The sequence below is a fragment of the Lissotriton helveticus genome, chromosome 4_1, assembly GCF_964261635.1.
Source record: "Lissotriton helveticus chromosome 4_1, aLisHel1.1, whole genome shotgun sequence".
NCBI classification, from domain to species: Eukaryota; Metazoa; Chordata; class Amphibia; order Caudata; family Salamandridae; genus Lissotriton; species Lissotriton helveticus.
Genome location: NC_136063.1, coordinates 106,312,069 through 106,327,696, shown reverse-complemented (window position 1 = coordinate 106,327,696; position 15,628 = coordinate 106,312,069). Strand labels below are relative to the sequence as shown.

The window sequence follows — 15,628 nt, the reverse complement described above, 5'->3', positions numbered from 1 at the left end:
GTGTCAGCAGCGCCAGCAGCAGCACCAACAATCCTCTTATGGCAAAACGTCCTTTTGTGGTAAAGGCCAATGAAAAGGCAACGCTCATAGACAATGACCCTTCACTTTAGCCAGTCTCCAATTCATCTCCACCCTCAAAGGTTGGAGGAAGGATTTCCCATTTCTTAAAAAATTACCACGGACCTTTGGGTTCTACAATTAGTTCAGTTTGGCCATTCGCTGGAATTTGTTCACATACCTCCCCAAACCCCTCCCCGACCTATGCTACACAAAAATGTACGTCTGCTTCTCTGAGAGATTTATCTTATGCTCAAGAAGGGGGCGATAGGACTTTTTCTATGTCTCAGCGAGGGAAAGGATTTTACTCCGCTTCTTCCTAATTCAGAAAAAGGAGAAGAAATTGAGGCCAATTTTAGACCTCCGAGCAATCAACAAATTCCTAAAAATGCAGTCGTTTTGTATGGTAACAATGCAGGAGGTCTTACAACTTCTAGATGTAGAGGATTACATGGTGTCTCTGGACGTTCAGGATGCTTACTTTCACATCCCGATAAACAGAAATCACAAAAAATTCTTAAGATTTGTAGTAGCGGGCAGATACTTTCAATTTCGCGTCCTTCCTTTCGGGCTCAAGTCTGTACCTCGCATCTTTACGAAGTGCCTCTCAAGTGGCTGCATATCTCAGACAGCAGTACCATCAAGTTTTTCCATATCTGGACGACTGGCTGATCAAGTCTCCATCCCTAGAAGACTTGTGCAGGTCTTCCAACGCTTGTCTACAACTTTTCAATCGTTTAGGACTCGCACTCAATCGGGAAAAATCAGTCCTTCTGCCTTCTCAGCGTATAAACATCCTAGGCGCTACCCTCGACACACAACTGAAAAAAGCTTTTCCATCATAAGAGAGAAAGGACAAGCTTTTGGCACTGGCTGTTCTTGTAGCTTCAAAGAGAACCTTAACGGTTCGCCTCTTCACGTCCCTACTGGGAATGATGTCATTATGTATCCTACTAGTTCCTCACTGCTGCCTGCGGAGGCCTCTTCTCCAAGAGGTGCTCTCGGCACAATGGGTCCAATGCACAGGGTCATTCGACGATCTCATAAAAATGACTACTCAGATGGTCACGGCTCTACAATGGTAGATGTCTATTCAGAATCTCTCTAAAGGCTTGACCTTCTTGCTTCCAGCTTCACCACATATCAGCACAACAGACTCCTCACTGGGAGGCTGGGAAACCTTCCAAGATCTGCGGAAAGTGTCCCCCCTTCGAAAAAGGACTTCATATAAATCTTCTCGAGCTGCGGGCGGTTTTCCTCGCCCTTCAAGCTTTTCTCCCAAGAATCAAGAATTCTATAGTGCTCGTACATACAGACAATACAACGGCAATGCACTATCTCAACAAATAGGGAGGGACTCGCTCTCTAACACTCTCTCGCAAGTCGCAGAAAATCTGGAACTGGTTGATCTGCACAATATCTCCCTTCGGGCGGAGTATGTTCCGGGCATGGACAATGTGCTAGCTGATTCACTAAGCAGCCAGCAGACAACGTCTCACGAGTGGAAATTGGATCAGGGGATCCTCAACCAAATATTCTCATGTTGGGGCACTCCTCTAATCGACCTATTCGCCACAAAATACAACGCCAATTGCCAACACTTCGCAAGCTGGCATCCCCAGAAAGGGTCACTAGGGAATGCATTTTCGATCGCTTGGTGCAACGTCTTTGCATACGCCTTTCCGCCATTTCCAATGATTCCGAGAGTCCTTAGGAAATTGAAAGCGAAGCCTTGTACGCTTATTCTAAAAGCCCCAACTTGGCCACGCCAACATTGGTTCACAGAACAACACCTTCTTTCTCTGGAACCGCCAATACGGTTGAAGCAGTTGCCATCTCTTCTCACGATGAACAGCAAGCAAGTCCAGCATCTGAATCTGGCATCACTCAGATTATCCGCTTGGCTCCTGAGTTCAAAGAACTTCAGAATTTAGATATTCCGCCAGATTGTAGGGCCATTCTTGCTCGAGCACGAGCAGACTTTACCAACAGGACATACTCTTTAAAATGGAAGAGGGTTTGCATTTGGTGTAAAACTCAGAAGATACATCCTTTTTCTTCTTCTCCAGAACAAATACTGCCTTACCTTCTCCATCTGGCAAACTCTGGCCTTGCTCTTGCCTCCATCAGAGTCCACTTGCGGCTACATCCTGTTACAGGAGATCTCCTACTGGTCCTTCTCTCTGGTCTCACAGGTTGATCTAACAGTTTCTTAAAGATCTCTAAGGACTTTTCCGCATGTGAAAACTTTACTGCCTACCTGGCAACTTAACACAGTCCTTAATCAGCTCATGAAGCATCCCTTTGAGCCGGTACACAAAATACCTCTCTTGGAAGATGGCACTCCTTCTCGCACTTACTTATGCAAGACGAGTAAGTGAGCTCTAGGCCTTCTCAATTCAGGAGCCCTTTCTTCAATTCAAACAAGACAGGGTAATATTTTATGAACAAATCCCAAATTTGTACCAAAAGTCCCGTCGGACTTCCATCTCGACAAGCCTGTAGTCTTGCGCTCTTTCTTTCCAAATCCCCAGACTGCGGCAGAAAGAACGCTACATTCTTTGAACCTTAAACGCTGCCTAAAATTTTACATTGAAAAGACCAAATCGTTCCGTAAATCCAACCAGCTCTTTGTGGCTTACAGTAGACCCAGGAAGGGCCTTTCACTCACTAAGCAAAGTATTTCTCGCTGGATCTCTGCAGTCATTTCATTCTGTCAAGAACAGGCGGGGCAACCTCTGAGATCTAAAGTACGAGCCCACTCTACTAGAGGGATGTCTACATCTATGGCGCTTTTTCTCAGGTGTGCCTAGCAAAGACTTTTGCAGAGCGGCAACATGGAAGTCGCCACATACCTTCACTTGGCATTACTACCTGGATACTGAACTCATGAAAGTTGCTACAGTGGGACAAGCAGTACTTCATCTGTTTCGGTAGAGGTGAGCCTGCTCTTCATACCACCATCCTTTCTCATAAACGCACATTTCTTTATTGTATTGTTTGATGGTATTTGTGCTTACAATCACTTGATATGTTATTATCTAATGACTTGTATATTCTATACCATCCGAAATGTGCTTATCATTGCTTGGTACTCTGATTCAGGCATGTGAATCTATGAAAGACACCCCTAATACTGGATAAGAAATGTGTTACTTGCCTGTAACTGCAGTTATCCGGTATTGGTGTCTTTCATAGATTCACATGCAACCCTCCCGCCTTCCCTGAAAGGACTCCTCTAATTCTCTCGGTGGTGCACTTACTTAGCATGGTGCTTCCGAAAATCTGAGGGACTGGGGGTCCGTCCAGGAGGGTTCTAGAGGGAGGTGATAGCTGATTGGCTCTTCTCTAGAGTTTAGTCCTTTTTACAAAAGGACATGGATACCTTACTAATGTGAGGCCTTTGGGCCTTGTTGCTCTATATGTCTAATAGGACATTACTTTATGTACCGGAGACTCCCATCCCGATGACTGTGAATGATTCAGGCATGTGAATCTATGAAAGACACCAATACTGGATAAGTACAGTTACAGGTAAGGTACGCATTTCTTTCTGGAGCTCGTATTCCAACCCCCGGCCTCCCCCCTTTTCCCATGAGCATTCTGAAGTGGGGAAGGAAGGATGGGGGCATCCGGCAATCCAGGATCCAAGATATCCACATTGGCATGGAGCTCCAGCTGAGGCCCCTGTTCTCCAGTCAGGAGATCTGGGTTAAACCAATTGTTCTTTTGCTCTCCATGCCTCCCCAGTTTGGACCCAGCCATATGCAAATCAGTCTTTATCCTGCTCCTCATGGGAACAGTCCAGCCCGAACTGCCGAGCCAGGTCCTCCCTGGCCCAGAAACCAGCATTGGGAACTGTTTCGCGATATCACCCCGAATCCAGTGGCTCAGTGTGCCCGGGACCCACGTCTGAACATACCCGACGCAGACAAACGGTGGACGGAATGTGAAACAAATCAAATTTTCACTCTGTTAGATCTTTTTTAAATCCATGGTTCTTTTGCTCACCATGCAACCCCAGTTTGGACCAAGCCATATGCAAATCACTCTTGACCCTACTCCTTATGGCCCTCCTTGTTAGTCCTGCTGATTTGCGCGCATTGCAGGGGAGGGGCGGTCATCGTTGTGGGCACACATGGAGCCTTGTACCTGTCCCTGCAGCTCTGCACAGTTAACTGTGAGCTACCCCTACCAGCTGGTACTGATATTTACACTCAATAGGGTTGTGCAGCTGAGGACCTCCTCTCTGTGAGCCTGCCGTTACTGTATCCAGATGCCTGGGTAGTGGTACTGCTTGCTGCTGCCAGCAGTGTTACAGGGTAGAATTCCAATTGATGCACTCTGCGAGGGCACCCAACTGCCTCAATATTTGGCAGTCAGACCAGCTCTCCCACATTGCCTTTGACGGACATACCCTGCTGGACTCCCACACCTCTAGCACATTGCGGCACCTCATTCTCTGAACTGTTGCTCCTCTTTATAGAAGCCTGGCAAGCCACCCTCTAATATGAACTCATAGACCACTATTGTGCCTTAGCATAGAGTATAATATCAATAAGGTCCTCGCAAAACAAATTCTCCCTCTACTCCCTAAGATCATCCATGTGGATCAATGCAGATTTGTCCCCAACCGCAATACCTCCCTCAATATGCGCCTGCTATCTCTTGTCCTGGATAGAGCGCGAGGCCAATACACTTTCACCTGGCTGTCTCTCCTTAGACATCCAGCAGGCATTAGACTTCCTGTTTGCTACTCTCCAATGCTTTAGGGTCCACCCAAATTACACATCCGATGTAAGATTACTATATCCCACTCTCCGCGCATGCTCAAACCAGTTCCTACATCTTGGACTCCTACCCAATCTCTCACTGTCCCAGGCAGGGATGCCCATAGTCCTCATTGCTATTTGTACTAGCGTTGGAACTGTTGATACAGTGCATGAGTGGATGAGTCAGTGGCTGTAAGGGTTAGCAAATGCTTTTGTGAGGGGCTGCATGGGTGAGTGTGTGTATGTCTGTGTGGGTGAGTAAGTGAATGTGTCAGTGGTATATGGGTGAGTAACTGGGTATGTGAAAGGCAGTATAGGTGAGTGATGGGGTATGAGTGACTGTATAATTGAGTGAATGTGAGAGTGGCTGTATGGGCAAATGTATGCTTGTGCAAGTGACTATAGGTGAGTGAGTGCGTTAGTATCTGTATGAGTAAGTGTGTGTGTGATTGGCTCTATGGGTGAAAGACTAGGTGTGTGTAGCTATGGGTGACTGACTCAGTGTGTGAGTGGCTGTATGGGTGTATGAGTGGATATGTCGATGACTGTATTAGTGACCCACACAGCTGGATTGCTCAGGTCGCAGATGCCACGCCCCCTTTCTCCGCTGCTCTACTGTTTGGGAGAAGAAGTTCACTTTAGTCCTGAGGCCCTCAGGAGTAAAGTGGAATTCATTCCTCAACTACTAGTGTGCCCGGAGGCACGTTTGCAGTGTGGTGGAGAAACGGTATATGGCCTTCTAAGACCTCATCAGTCCCCCCCCCACCCCTGTGTAGGACTTACTGGACATAACAAAAAGGCCTGTTGGCCCCCAAGGACCCTCTGGAGCCAAGAGGACTTCATCCCCAACCAGCAGTGCCCCAGAGGACTCATTTGCAGAGTGGTGGAGAAAAGCAGCTGGGCCTCTGGCGGGTTGCTGCGGTCCCCTCCCCCAAGGGAGCTGCTAAACATGCAGCTCGTGCGTTCCCCTCCCCCAAGGGAGCTGCTAAACATGCAGCTCCTTCTGGCCAAATGCAATCCTGTTCTGCTTCGAGTAAGCAAGAGCATTTTACATGTTCTCACTTACTCAAGGCAGAGTAAGTGAAAAGTGCTGAAGAAAAAATCTCTGGATCCAGTCTGACGCCTGGAGGAAATTCTAAGGTTAGGAATCTACAACAAAAATAGGTGTCTACCAGATACATTGTGTTCGAGGCATGTGGGCTGCTGAATTTATATCTATGCATAGATCGCCGCCTAGTGTTGGGTCCGGATGATTGCACATTGTTGTCCTGGAAGAGTCTTCGAAGTATCACAAGATAGGTGGCTCCTCCCTGGACTACAGTGCGCATGCTCAGATTGGTTTTTTCCGCCATTGGGTTTGGATGTACTTCTTAACTCACGTTCGGAAATTATAATAGTTACTCTTTTTCGAGGCCAAAAGGCCTTAGGAGCGTCGGTATTGTCTTTCGTTCGGTGCCTTTCAGCTTCCTGTTCTTTGAACTAGTCTTCGGGAGACTCTTAGTCTTCGACGCCAAAGGCCCGTCGACGATCGACAATGGAACGGAGCCCGTTCAAGCGCTGCCCCGTCTGCAACTCTAAATATCCCCACATCGACGTGCAACAAATGTCTCTCACCAGATCACGACGAGGCCAGTTGCATGGCCTGTTCGAAGTTCAGGTCGAAGAAAACTCTCAGTCTTCGACACGCGGCACGACAGTCGGCACGTGAATCGGCACCAGACCCAGAAAACATCTTCGGTGGTGACAAGGAGGAACATGTACAAGACGATGAACCGGAACACTCGGACCTCGCGTCGGAGCCAGACTCCACCTACAACGAGGACCAACTCTACGTGGATTGGTGTCACTACAACGCGGTTTTTTACAACGCATTCCGTTACATCGGAATTTTTACAACGCAGGATCGATTACATCGGATGCCATTACAACGCATGGCATTACATAGCAGATGCTATTACAACGCATGGCATTACATTGTAAGTATAGGTAAGTATATCTTTTTTAAAAAAATGTAATTAAGTTAATTTAATTAATTTAATTTAATTAAAATACATTTTAAAATAGTAATTAATTTAATTTAATAAATTTAAATCTATTTATTTAATTTTAATAAAAATTTTAATTAATTTTAATTAATTAATATAATGAAATTAATTTAATTTAAATATTTTAAAAAATTATAATTAAAATAAATTAATTAAAATAATGTATTTAATTAATTTAATTAAAAAATGTAAGTAATATAATATAATATAATTAATTTAATAAATATATTTGAATTAATTTATAAATGGTAAATATAATTTAATTAGCCCTAAGCACAAACCCAACCCTGAACCCTAAAACACCCCTGTACCCCAAAACCCAAACCCTACCCTGAAACCTAAAAACACCCCTGTACCCCAAAACCCAAACCCTACCCTGAAACCTAAAAACACCCCTGTACCCCAAAACCCAAACCCTGCCCTGAAACCTAAAAACACCCCTGTACCCCAAAACCCAAACCCTACCCTGAAACCTAAAAACACCCCTGTACCCCAAAACCCAAACCCTACCCTGAAACCTAAAAACACCCCTGTACACCTGTATTTATTTAAAAAATTACTTTAATTAATATAATAAATAATAAATTAATAATATTAAAAAACATAAATAAATATATTTAATTATAATTAATATTAATAAAATTTAAAAAAATTAAATACTTACGATGTAATGCCATGCGTTGTAATGGCATCCGATGTAATGGATCCTGCGTTGTAAAAGTTCCGTTGTAAAAGACTCCCGTTGTAAAAGTTGCGATGTAACGGTGCATCACCACTCTACGTCCATGATGAAGACATCATCGAGGTAGGAGACGAAGCACAACCTCTCGGAGCCGTCGACGACGACTCAAGCGAGGAACTAGGCCCAACCGCAGTAGCGGGGCCCCATACAGACTCTTCCACGGCTCAGGTCGAGGCATCGCCGGAAGGCCTTAGCCAAGATCTTCAACAACGTTCTCTAGTCCCGCTTCCAGGCCCGACTAAGAACATTTCCAAAGAGCCATCGGTAGATCGACCACTCTCAGTGGAAAAATCGACACCGAAAGTGTTGACTACAACCATCGGCTCGAAGACTTCGGAGCCGTCCAAGTCAAAACAGGGGCCCGACCCCTCGGAGTCGACAGGGGGCGTCGACCTGAAGATCGGAGCGACAAGGCCTGTGTCTGCTGTTAAACACGTCACGCTAATGTCGACGTCGAGGCCCGGCTCCAAAGATGGCGACTCTTCCAAAGGACTCAAGGCCCAAAATGCCGTCGATCCAGAAGCCGCAGCTGGTCAAGGCCTTCGAGCCAAAAACCACCATAGGTTCGAAGGACAAATCCTCCTCCACCATCACAAGCGTCCCTGCTCCGCAGCGTCGCGTCGGCGAAAACGCACAAACACGCGGACCAGTGGGAGTCGGTCGGGTCGAAGTCTTCGAAGCAGGTCAATCCGTCGCCGATGCCTTCGGCGCCTATCAAATACTGCCTGCCCCCAACGGCTAGACCTAAGGCTGTGCAACTCCAAAAGGCTACAGACTCGTCCAAGTCCACATCAGTAGCTGCACCCGCCCAGCCTCGAACCTAAGACGTGCATTTCCAGCAACCAAGCTACGACGAGCAGTCGAAGTTATACATCGACTCCGAATCAGGTCAGGCTCACCGTTTACAAACGGAAAATCAGACCTGAAACATCTATGGAGCCTTACAAGATACCACTAAAAAAGAAGACTCCACCACCTCCCCAATTCTTTTTGAACCCATACACACATGGGCAAGGCTATTCCTACTCACCCACAACAGTCACTGAGGACGTGGGGGAAGAGGACAATGATGAGCAGTTTAACTACCTCATGGACACAGATCAAGATGAGACCCAGCCATGGGCTGACACTGTTGACCCTGATGAACCACACACCACCCCTGACACTCCGTCATATGCGGTCAAGACTTCGCCTACTGAGGACACTGCTGCGTTCAATGCCCTCATTGAAAGAGCGTCACATAACCATGACGTGGATATGCACGCTGACCCCGTGGAAGAAGACTTCCTTTTTGATACATTCTCCACATCTGAAAGATCTATAAAAACTCTGCCTATGCTCAAAGGTGTGCTCAAACATACCAGTGACATTTTTAAGGAACCCACTAAAGCAAGGGTAGTAAACCCGAGAATTGAACGGAAGTACCGGCCTGCGCCCGTGGACCCTACCTACATCAAGGGCCAACTCCCACTGGACTCCTTGGTGGTGGCTAATGCTCGCAAGAGAGCGAACTCGCAAACAACGGGTGATGCTCCTACGCCAGACAAGGAATCCAAGATCTTGGAGGCCTCTTGGAAACGTGTGGCTGCCCAGGCTGCTAATATTTGGAGAATCTCCAATACCCAAGCCCTGTTAGCAAGATATGACCGGGCACACTACGACACTTTAGAGCAGCTACTGCAACACCTACCAGATACCTAGAAGGAGGGAGCAGAAATGCTTATACAGGAGAGAAAGTTAATCTCCAACGCGTCCATAAAGTGCACGCTAGATGCAGGCGACACGGCAGCTAGGGCCATAAACACTAGCGTTATGCTGAGGAGACATGCCTGGCTCCGCATCTCTGGATTTAAGGCAGAAATCCAGACTACCCTGCTCAATCAGCCAGTAAACCCTGACTTCCTGTTTGGTCCTGAAGTAGACACCACTCTTGAGGATTAAAAAGGACACAAACTGCGAAATCCATGGGGGCTCTGCAGTCTCAGCAGTTCAGGGGCGGTTCCTTTCGTCGCTCCGGTAACAGGGGAGCTTCAAGAGGACAAGCGTCACAAGCCCAGTACAGCAAGGGAGGCACACAAACCACCTATAACAAGAACAATAGGGGTGGATATCGTGGAAACAGCACCAAAGGCAGGGGACGTGGAAATAATAATGCCAGATCCTCCGCCACTAACAAGCAGTGACGTCTTGTCACTGCCCCCCGCCCATATAACACCGGTCGGGGGGAGACTCCAGCAGTTCCTGCCAGTCTGGGAAAGCATAACCACAGACAGGTGGGTGAGACAACTTATACAACACGGTTATTGTCTAGAACTAACCTCCACTCCACCCAACATACCCCCAAGGCACCGTCCTATGTCCTCAGAGCACATGCACTTATTGCAGCAAGAAGTCATATCCATGCTGCAAAAAGGGGCCATAGAGCTCGTGCCTGTAGAACAACAGGAAACAGGGGGGGTACTCTCTGTATTTCTTAATCCCAAAAAAGGACGGCTCTCTGACCCATTCTAGACCTCAGGCCCCTAAAACAATATATCCTATCAGAACACTTTCACATGCTCACGTTACAGCAAGTTCTGCCGTTACTCAGTCAAGGAGATTTCTTGGCAACCCTAGATCTAAAGGATGCCTATTTCCACATTCCCAGTCACAGAAAATACCTCAGGTTCACCATCAACAACCAGCATTACCAGTTCACGGTCCTGCCTTTCGGGGTCACCACAGCCCCCAGAGTGTTTACAAAGTGTTTAGCGACAGTGGCCGCGCATCTTCGGAGACAACATATACATGTCTATCCGTATCTGGACGACTGGCTGGTACAAGCAAAGTCGGCCCAGCAGTGTGCCAACCACATGTCCCGCACAATCCACCTTCTACACAGTCTGGGATTTTCGCTCAATTACCCAAAGTCCCATCTTCAACCCGCACATGTGCAGCAGTACCTGGGCGCAGAAATAAACACGCTCACTGATAGGCATGATGGCCTCCTGCATCTTTATAGTCCCGCACGCGAGGCTACACATGCGTCCGCTTCAGGAATGCTTAGCACACCAGTGGAACCAGGCTCAAGGACAGCTAAAAGACCTAGTGTTGGTGACCGGTCGTGCATACAACTCTCTGCATTGGTGGAACACTCAAAACCTTTGCAGGGGACGACCGTTCCAAGAGCCTGTACCACAAATAGTACTGATGATGGACGCATCTCTCCAGGGCTGGGGAGCGCATGTCCTCCATTACACAGTGCAGGGACTATGGACACCGCAACAGCAGAAGATGCACATCAACCTACTAGAACTGATGGCAATCTTCATGGCGATGAAGGCATTGAAGTTGCATCTCTGCAACAGTCGTGTTGATCCGGACGGACAACATGACTGCAATGTATTACATCCAAAAGCAGGGGGGGACACACTCTCCACAATTGTCACACCTAGCACAATGCATGTGGAAGTGGGCCATTCAAAGGAACATGTTCCTCATGGTGGAACACCTCCCAGGAAAGGACAACCAGATGGCGGACTTGCTCAGCAGACACAGCCATCAGATGCACGAGTGGGAGATGCATCCCTCAGTGCTCCAACCATACTTCCGTCGGTGGTGTCATCCAGAGATAGACCTATTCGCCACACACAAACGCAAAATGCCGCACCTTCGCCGCCAAGTTCCCACACCTGCAGTCTCAGGGCAATGTGATATGGATGAACTGGTCGAACAGATTTGCGTACGCCTTTCCTCCAGCTCCACTCATACCGCTAGTGGCACGCAAACTGAGGCAACACTCCATGACGCTCATCCTGGTTGCTCCAACATGGGCAAGGCAAGCGTGGTACACCACGTTCCTAGAACTTTCCGTGGTTCCCCACGAGCGCCTACGGCTCACACCCAGTCTCCTCACTCGGAGCCATGGAGACATTCAGCACCCGGATCCGCAGCAGTTGAGCCTGGCAATATGGCTCCTGAAGTCCTAGTTTGGCTACTTAAACCTGCCCCCTGACTGCATAAAGGAGGCTAGGCGTCCTACCACAAGGGCCTGCTACGCGGCCAAATGGAAGCGCTTTGTTATCTATTGCTCCAATAAGAACATAAATCCGTTGGACGCTTCCACGCAAAATATCATAAGTTACTTGCTGCACCTATACAAGTGTAATCTAGCGCATAGTTCCATCAGGATACATTTAGCTGCAATGGCAGCTTATCTTCAAAATAGACAGCACCTATCCCTTTTCAGAGTGCCGGCCATTAAAGCCTTTATGGAAGGACTAAAAAGTGTCATTCCTCCAAGACACCCGCCTTCGCCTGTCTGGAACCTCAACATAGTCCTCACCAGGCTCATGGGCCCACCATTTGAGCCACTTCACTCTTGTGAGATACAATTTCTCATATGGAAAGTGGCTTTTCTGGTGGCAATTACGTCGCTACGACGAGTTAGCGAGCTGCAAGCCCTCACTATTCAGGAGCCTTTCATTCAGATACATGCTAATAGGGTCGTGCTACGCACCAACCCTAAATTCATGCCCAAGGTAGTGTCACAGTTCCACATTAACCAAACTATTGAACTACCTGTGTTCTTCCCCAATCCTGATCCAGTGGCAGACAGAGCACCACACACACTAGATGTTAAAAGGGCTCTCCTGTACTACATAGACAGGACTAAAGATTTCAGAAAAACGAAACCACTGTTTGTTGCCTTCTTTCCACAGCACAAGGGCAACCCAATTTCTAAATCAGGTATAGCCAGATGGATTGTTAAATGCAACCAAATCGGTTATCAAAAGGCTAAACGCACGTTAACAATCCCCCCAAAAGCACATTCCACACGCAAGTTGGGGGCATCCATGGCTTTCCTAGGTAACATTCCCCTCGAGGACATATGTAGAGCAGCCACATGGACCACCATACACACATTCACCAAGCACTACTGCGTGGATGTCCACTCCAAACAGCAAACTGCTGTAGGTCAGGCTGTTCTCAAAACTCTTTTTCAGACTGCTGCAGCTGGCACGGGCAACCGCCGCTAGAGAGGGTACTACTATTTATTCTATGCATAGATATAAATTCAGCCGCCCACATGCCTCGAACGGAATATGCTACTTACCAGTATGCATCTGTTCTTGGCATGTAGGGCTGCTGACATTTATATCGCCCGCCCTCCTCCCCGGTGCCTGTCGCAGCTATAGCATTGACATAATTATTCGCATGCATGGTCATCACTTACTCTATCACACTCCATCTCTGCCACAATGGCGAAAAACAATCTGAGCATGGAGGGGATGCCCATGCGCACTGTAGTCCAGGGAGGAGCCACCTATCTCGTGATACTTCGAAGACTCTTCCAGGACAACAATGTGCAATCATCCGGACCCAACACTCGGCGGCGATCAATGCATAGATATAAATGTCAGCAGCCCTACATGCCAAGAACAGATGCATACTGGTAAGTAGCATATTCCTACTAAAGGGAAGTAACTTGTTCATTGCTGTTATTTGCACCATGTTGTAACCAGTATGCTAATGAATGTTTTTCTTTTATAGACTAGGTAAAAGTCAGAGTGGGGATGAAGACAGCCCTCTCAGTGACAAATGCTGCAGGAAGACACTGTTTTATTTGATTGCCACGCTGAACGAGTCTTTTAGGCCGGACTACGACTTCAGTGCAGCAAAGAGCCATGAGTTCAGCAGAGAGCCTAGCCTCAACTGGGTGAGTTTAATATTTTTGGTGGAGGAAAACAGGGGAATTAACATGTTAACAGTTTGCAGTTGCCAAAATCAGAAATGTTTGCTATCATTCATGGACATTCTTTAAATGAATTGTCTAGTGAAGTGGTTGGATTTGCTGCTTGTTAAAGATAAGTACGGTATGCTTCATCGGTCTTAAGACCTTTTCCTTACACATGTTCTTGTCTTTCAGTCCATGTTTTTCTTTACAACTTGTTGATAATTTTTCATGCTCCCACACTTAGCAAATTTTATGAAGCTTGAAAGCTGTCTGGATTACTTTAGAATTCTACAGTCAGTGGAGTTTTAATTCCGAGCACCCCAAGTAAGGGTGTAAATCTAATTTGGTCTGTATTAATTTGCACGTTTACCCTGACCTATACCTTCTTTCACAATACAGAGTTTCTTGCACTGCATTACGTCACAATTAAGAATACTATTTGCCCTGTTCATTTGTTGTTTCTTCTCCTAGTTCCAATCCCATAAATATCAGCTACTGCTATCTATGGTTAGGATAGGAGTCTTGGAGTAAGTGCAGTGTAAGTTCAGTAAAAGTGTAAAGTAATTTTAAAAAACTTACTCCAGGCTTGAAATTAACATCTGAAACAAAACCTTTAGAAAATTGGGCTCATTAGGTTTATGCCAGACCAGTGAGAAGCCTAGATATTTGAGTTTTGTTTGCCATGTGTCCGTCAACATCATAAACTCGCCCATTCGCCAATGTTTGATTTCATAATTTCCTCTTTTAGTTTGGGCATCATCAGGCTTGGCGGTGTGATTGTAACATACTCTTCAATGGCATGTATGGCTGTGGATACATGTGATCTGCATACTCCTGCCATCTAGTTTTGGTTTCGGAGTCGTGCAAAGTTGTTTTTCTTCGAACAAGTGTTTTGAGTCAAGAGGTAGGGTGACTCCTCTCGGGGATATTGAGCATGGGTATCGACTCCTTTGTTAGTATTTTCTCTCCACCGTCGATTTGGGAAGTATGTGCCTCTCCTCAGCGTTGAACTCCCTTCAGTACGAAACTTCAGTGCTATCCTGTCTTCAACAATATAGTTTGTTTTGATCGTGCTTTACTATCACTGTGCTGCTTTAAAACCTCATCGGTTTAGACACGACCCATCGCCCTTCGGGACGTTGCCTGTATCGGGCATACTGTCTCCTCCGTACTGCTTGTTAAAGATGTTTACCTAACCGAACGGACACCCTTTTCGGTTTTGCTTGCTGTGCCTCACCAAGTATCCCCACACTGGCCAACACAGAGTGTGAAACCTGTGTAGCGATAGCGGAGGAGTGTCGCCCCACTGCCTGGCTCAGAGCCAGCAAATTACAAATTAAACTATGTTCTAGCTGTAGGCATGGGAGGGCGGAGGAGGAGTGCTATGTGCACTCCCTAAGTGTGCATATGTGTTTGGCCGGCCATCTCAACCGGCAAAACACACATGCACACTTGGGTTTCTCCAGCCAAGCTGCATTGAACAGCTGGGCTGGAGAAACACCACAGCATCTATGGTCTGGGCAGAGCGTCTTTCCAGCCTGCTCAGGCCACTCACTGCGCTGTTCTCATAGTATGAGAGCAGCACTGGGATTGGATGGGAGTCTGTCCCAGGGGCTGCTGGGACCAGGAAGAGTTAATATAGTAATAACCCTACTGCATTGGGGGGGTGTGGGGGAGCGGATCGTGCACAGGGGGATAAGGCGCATGAGGGCGAAGGATACGGCTCGTGGGCGAAGGATACGGCGCGGGGCGAAGGGGAAGGGGAGATGATATGGGGGGGGGGGGTGTGGCAGAGAAGAGATGTTTTGGGGGTGGGGAGGAGAAGAGAATGTTTTTATTGACTGCCGCTGCGTCGAACTGAACGTGGAGTTTGAAGAGAGGAGGCCAAATATAGAAAAAGAACCCTTTGCCTAAAAAGCGTGCCTGATTATTTTTGCTTGTGAGGACCACCTGGGCTGTAGAGCAGTCGTACTGCGAGTGGCGCATACTGGATTTGGAAACTCTTTGCTGTCGATCTGCGGGGGACTGCAAGTCCCAAGTCTCCCTTCTGCCAAGCCCACCTGGCCAGGATCATCACCACGCCCACAGCTCCAGGCGTAGCATATAACGGACATTCACTCCTGCGTCGCGGGTGCGCCGGGCTAAGCCCGGGCAAAGGGCGGGCCCTCTGTGGCCCTCTGTGGCCCTCAGAGGCCTGAGGAGTCTGGGCTGGGCCACCCCCCTTTTTATCCCACGGATAGATACCGAGGATGTCAACCACTAAGGACAAACCATCGACGCCTGGTGGTGAAAAACG

General features: G+C 47.4%; 1 protein-coding gene across 2 annotated transcripts in view; it reads left to right on the top strand.

The window, feature by feature from the left end:
• The window catches only part of MAF1 (MAF1 negative regulator of RNA polymerase III), a 230,839-nt gene that overhangs the window by 95,390 nt on the left and 119,821 nt on the right, over positions 1–15,628 (top strand). For both annotated transcript variants that reach the window (XR_013610438.1, XM_078686530.1), the window contains exon 4: positions 13,149–13,314. Coding sequence is in view for 1 of the 2 variants with exons in the window: in XM_078686530.1 (XP_078542656.1) it covers positions 13,149–13,314 (166 nt within the window). In the remaining variant the exon portion in view is untranslated. The remainder of the gene's footprint in view (positions 1–13,148; positions 13,315–15,628) is intronic.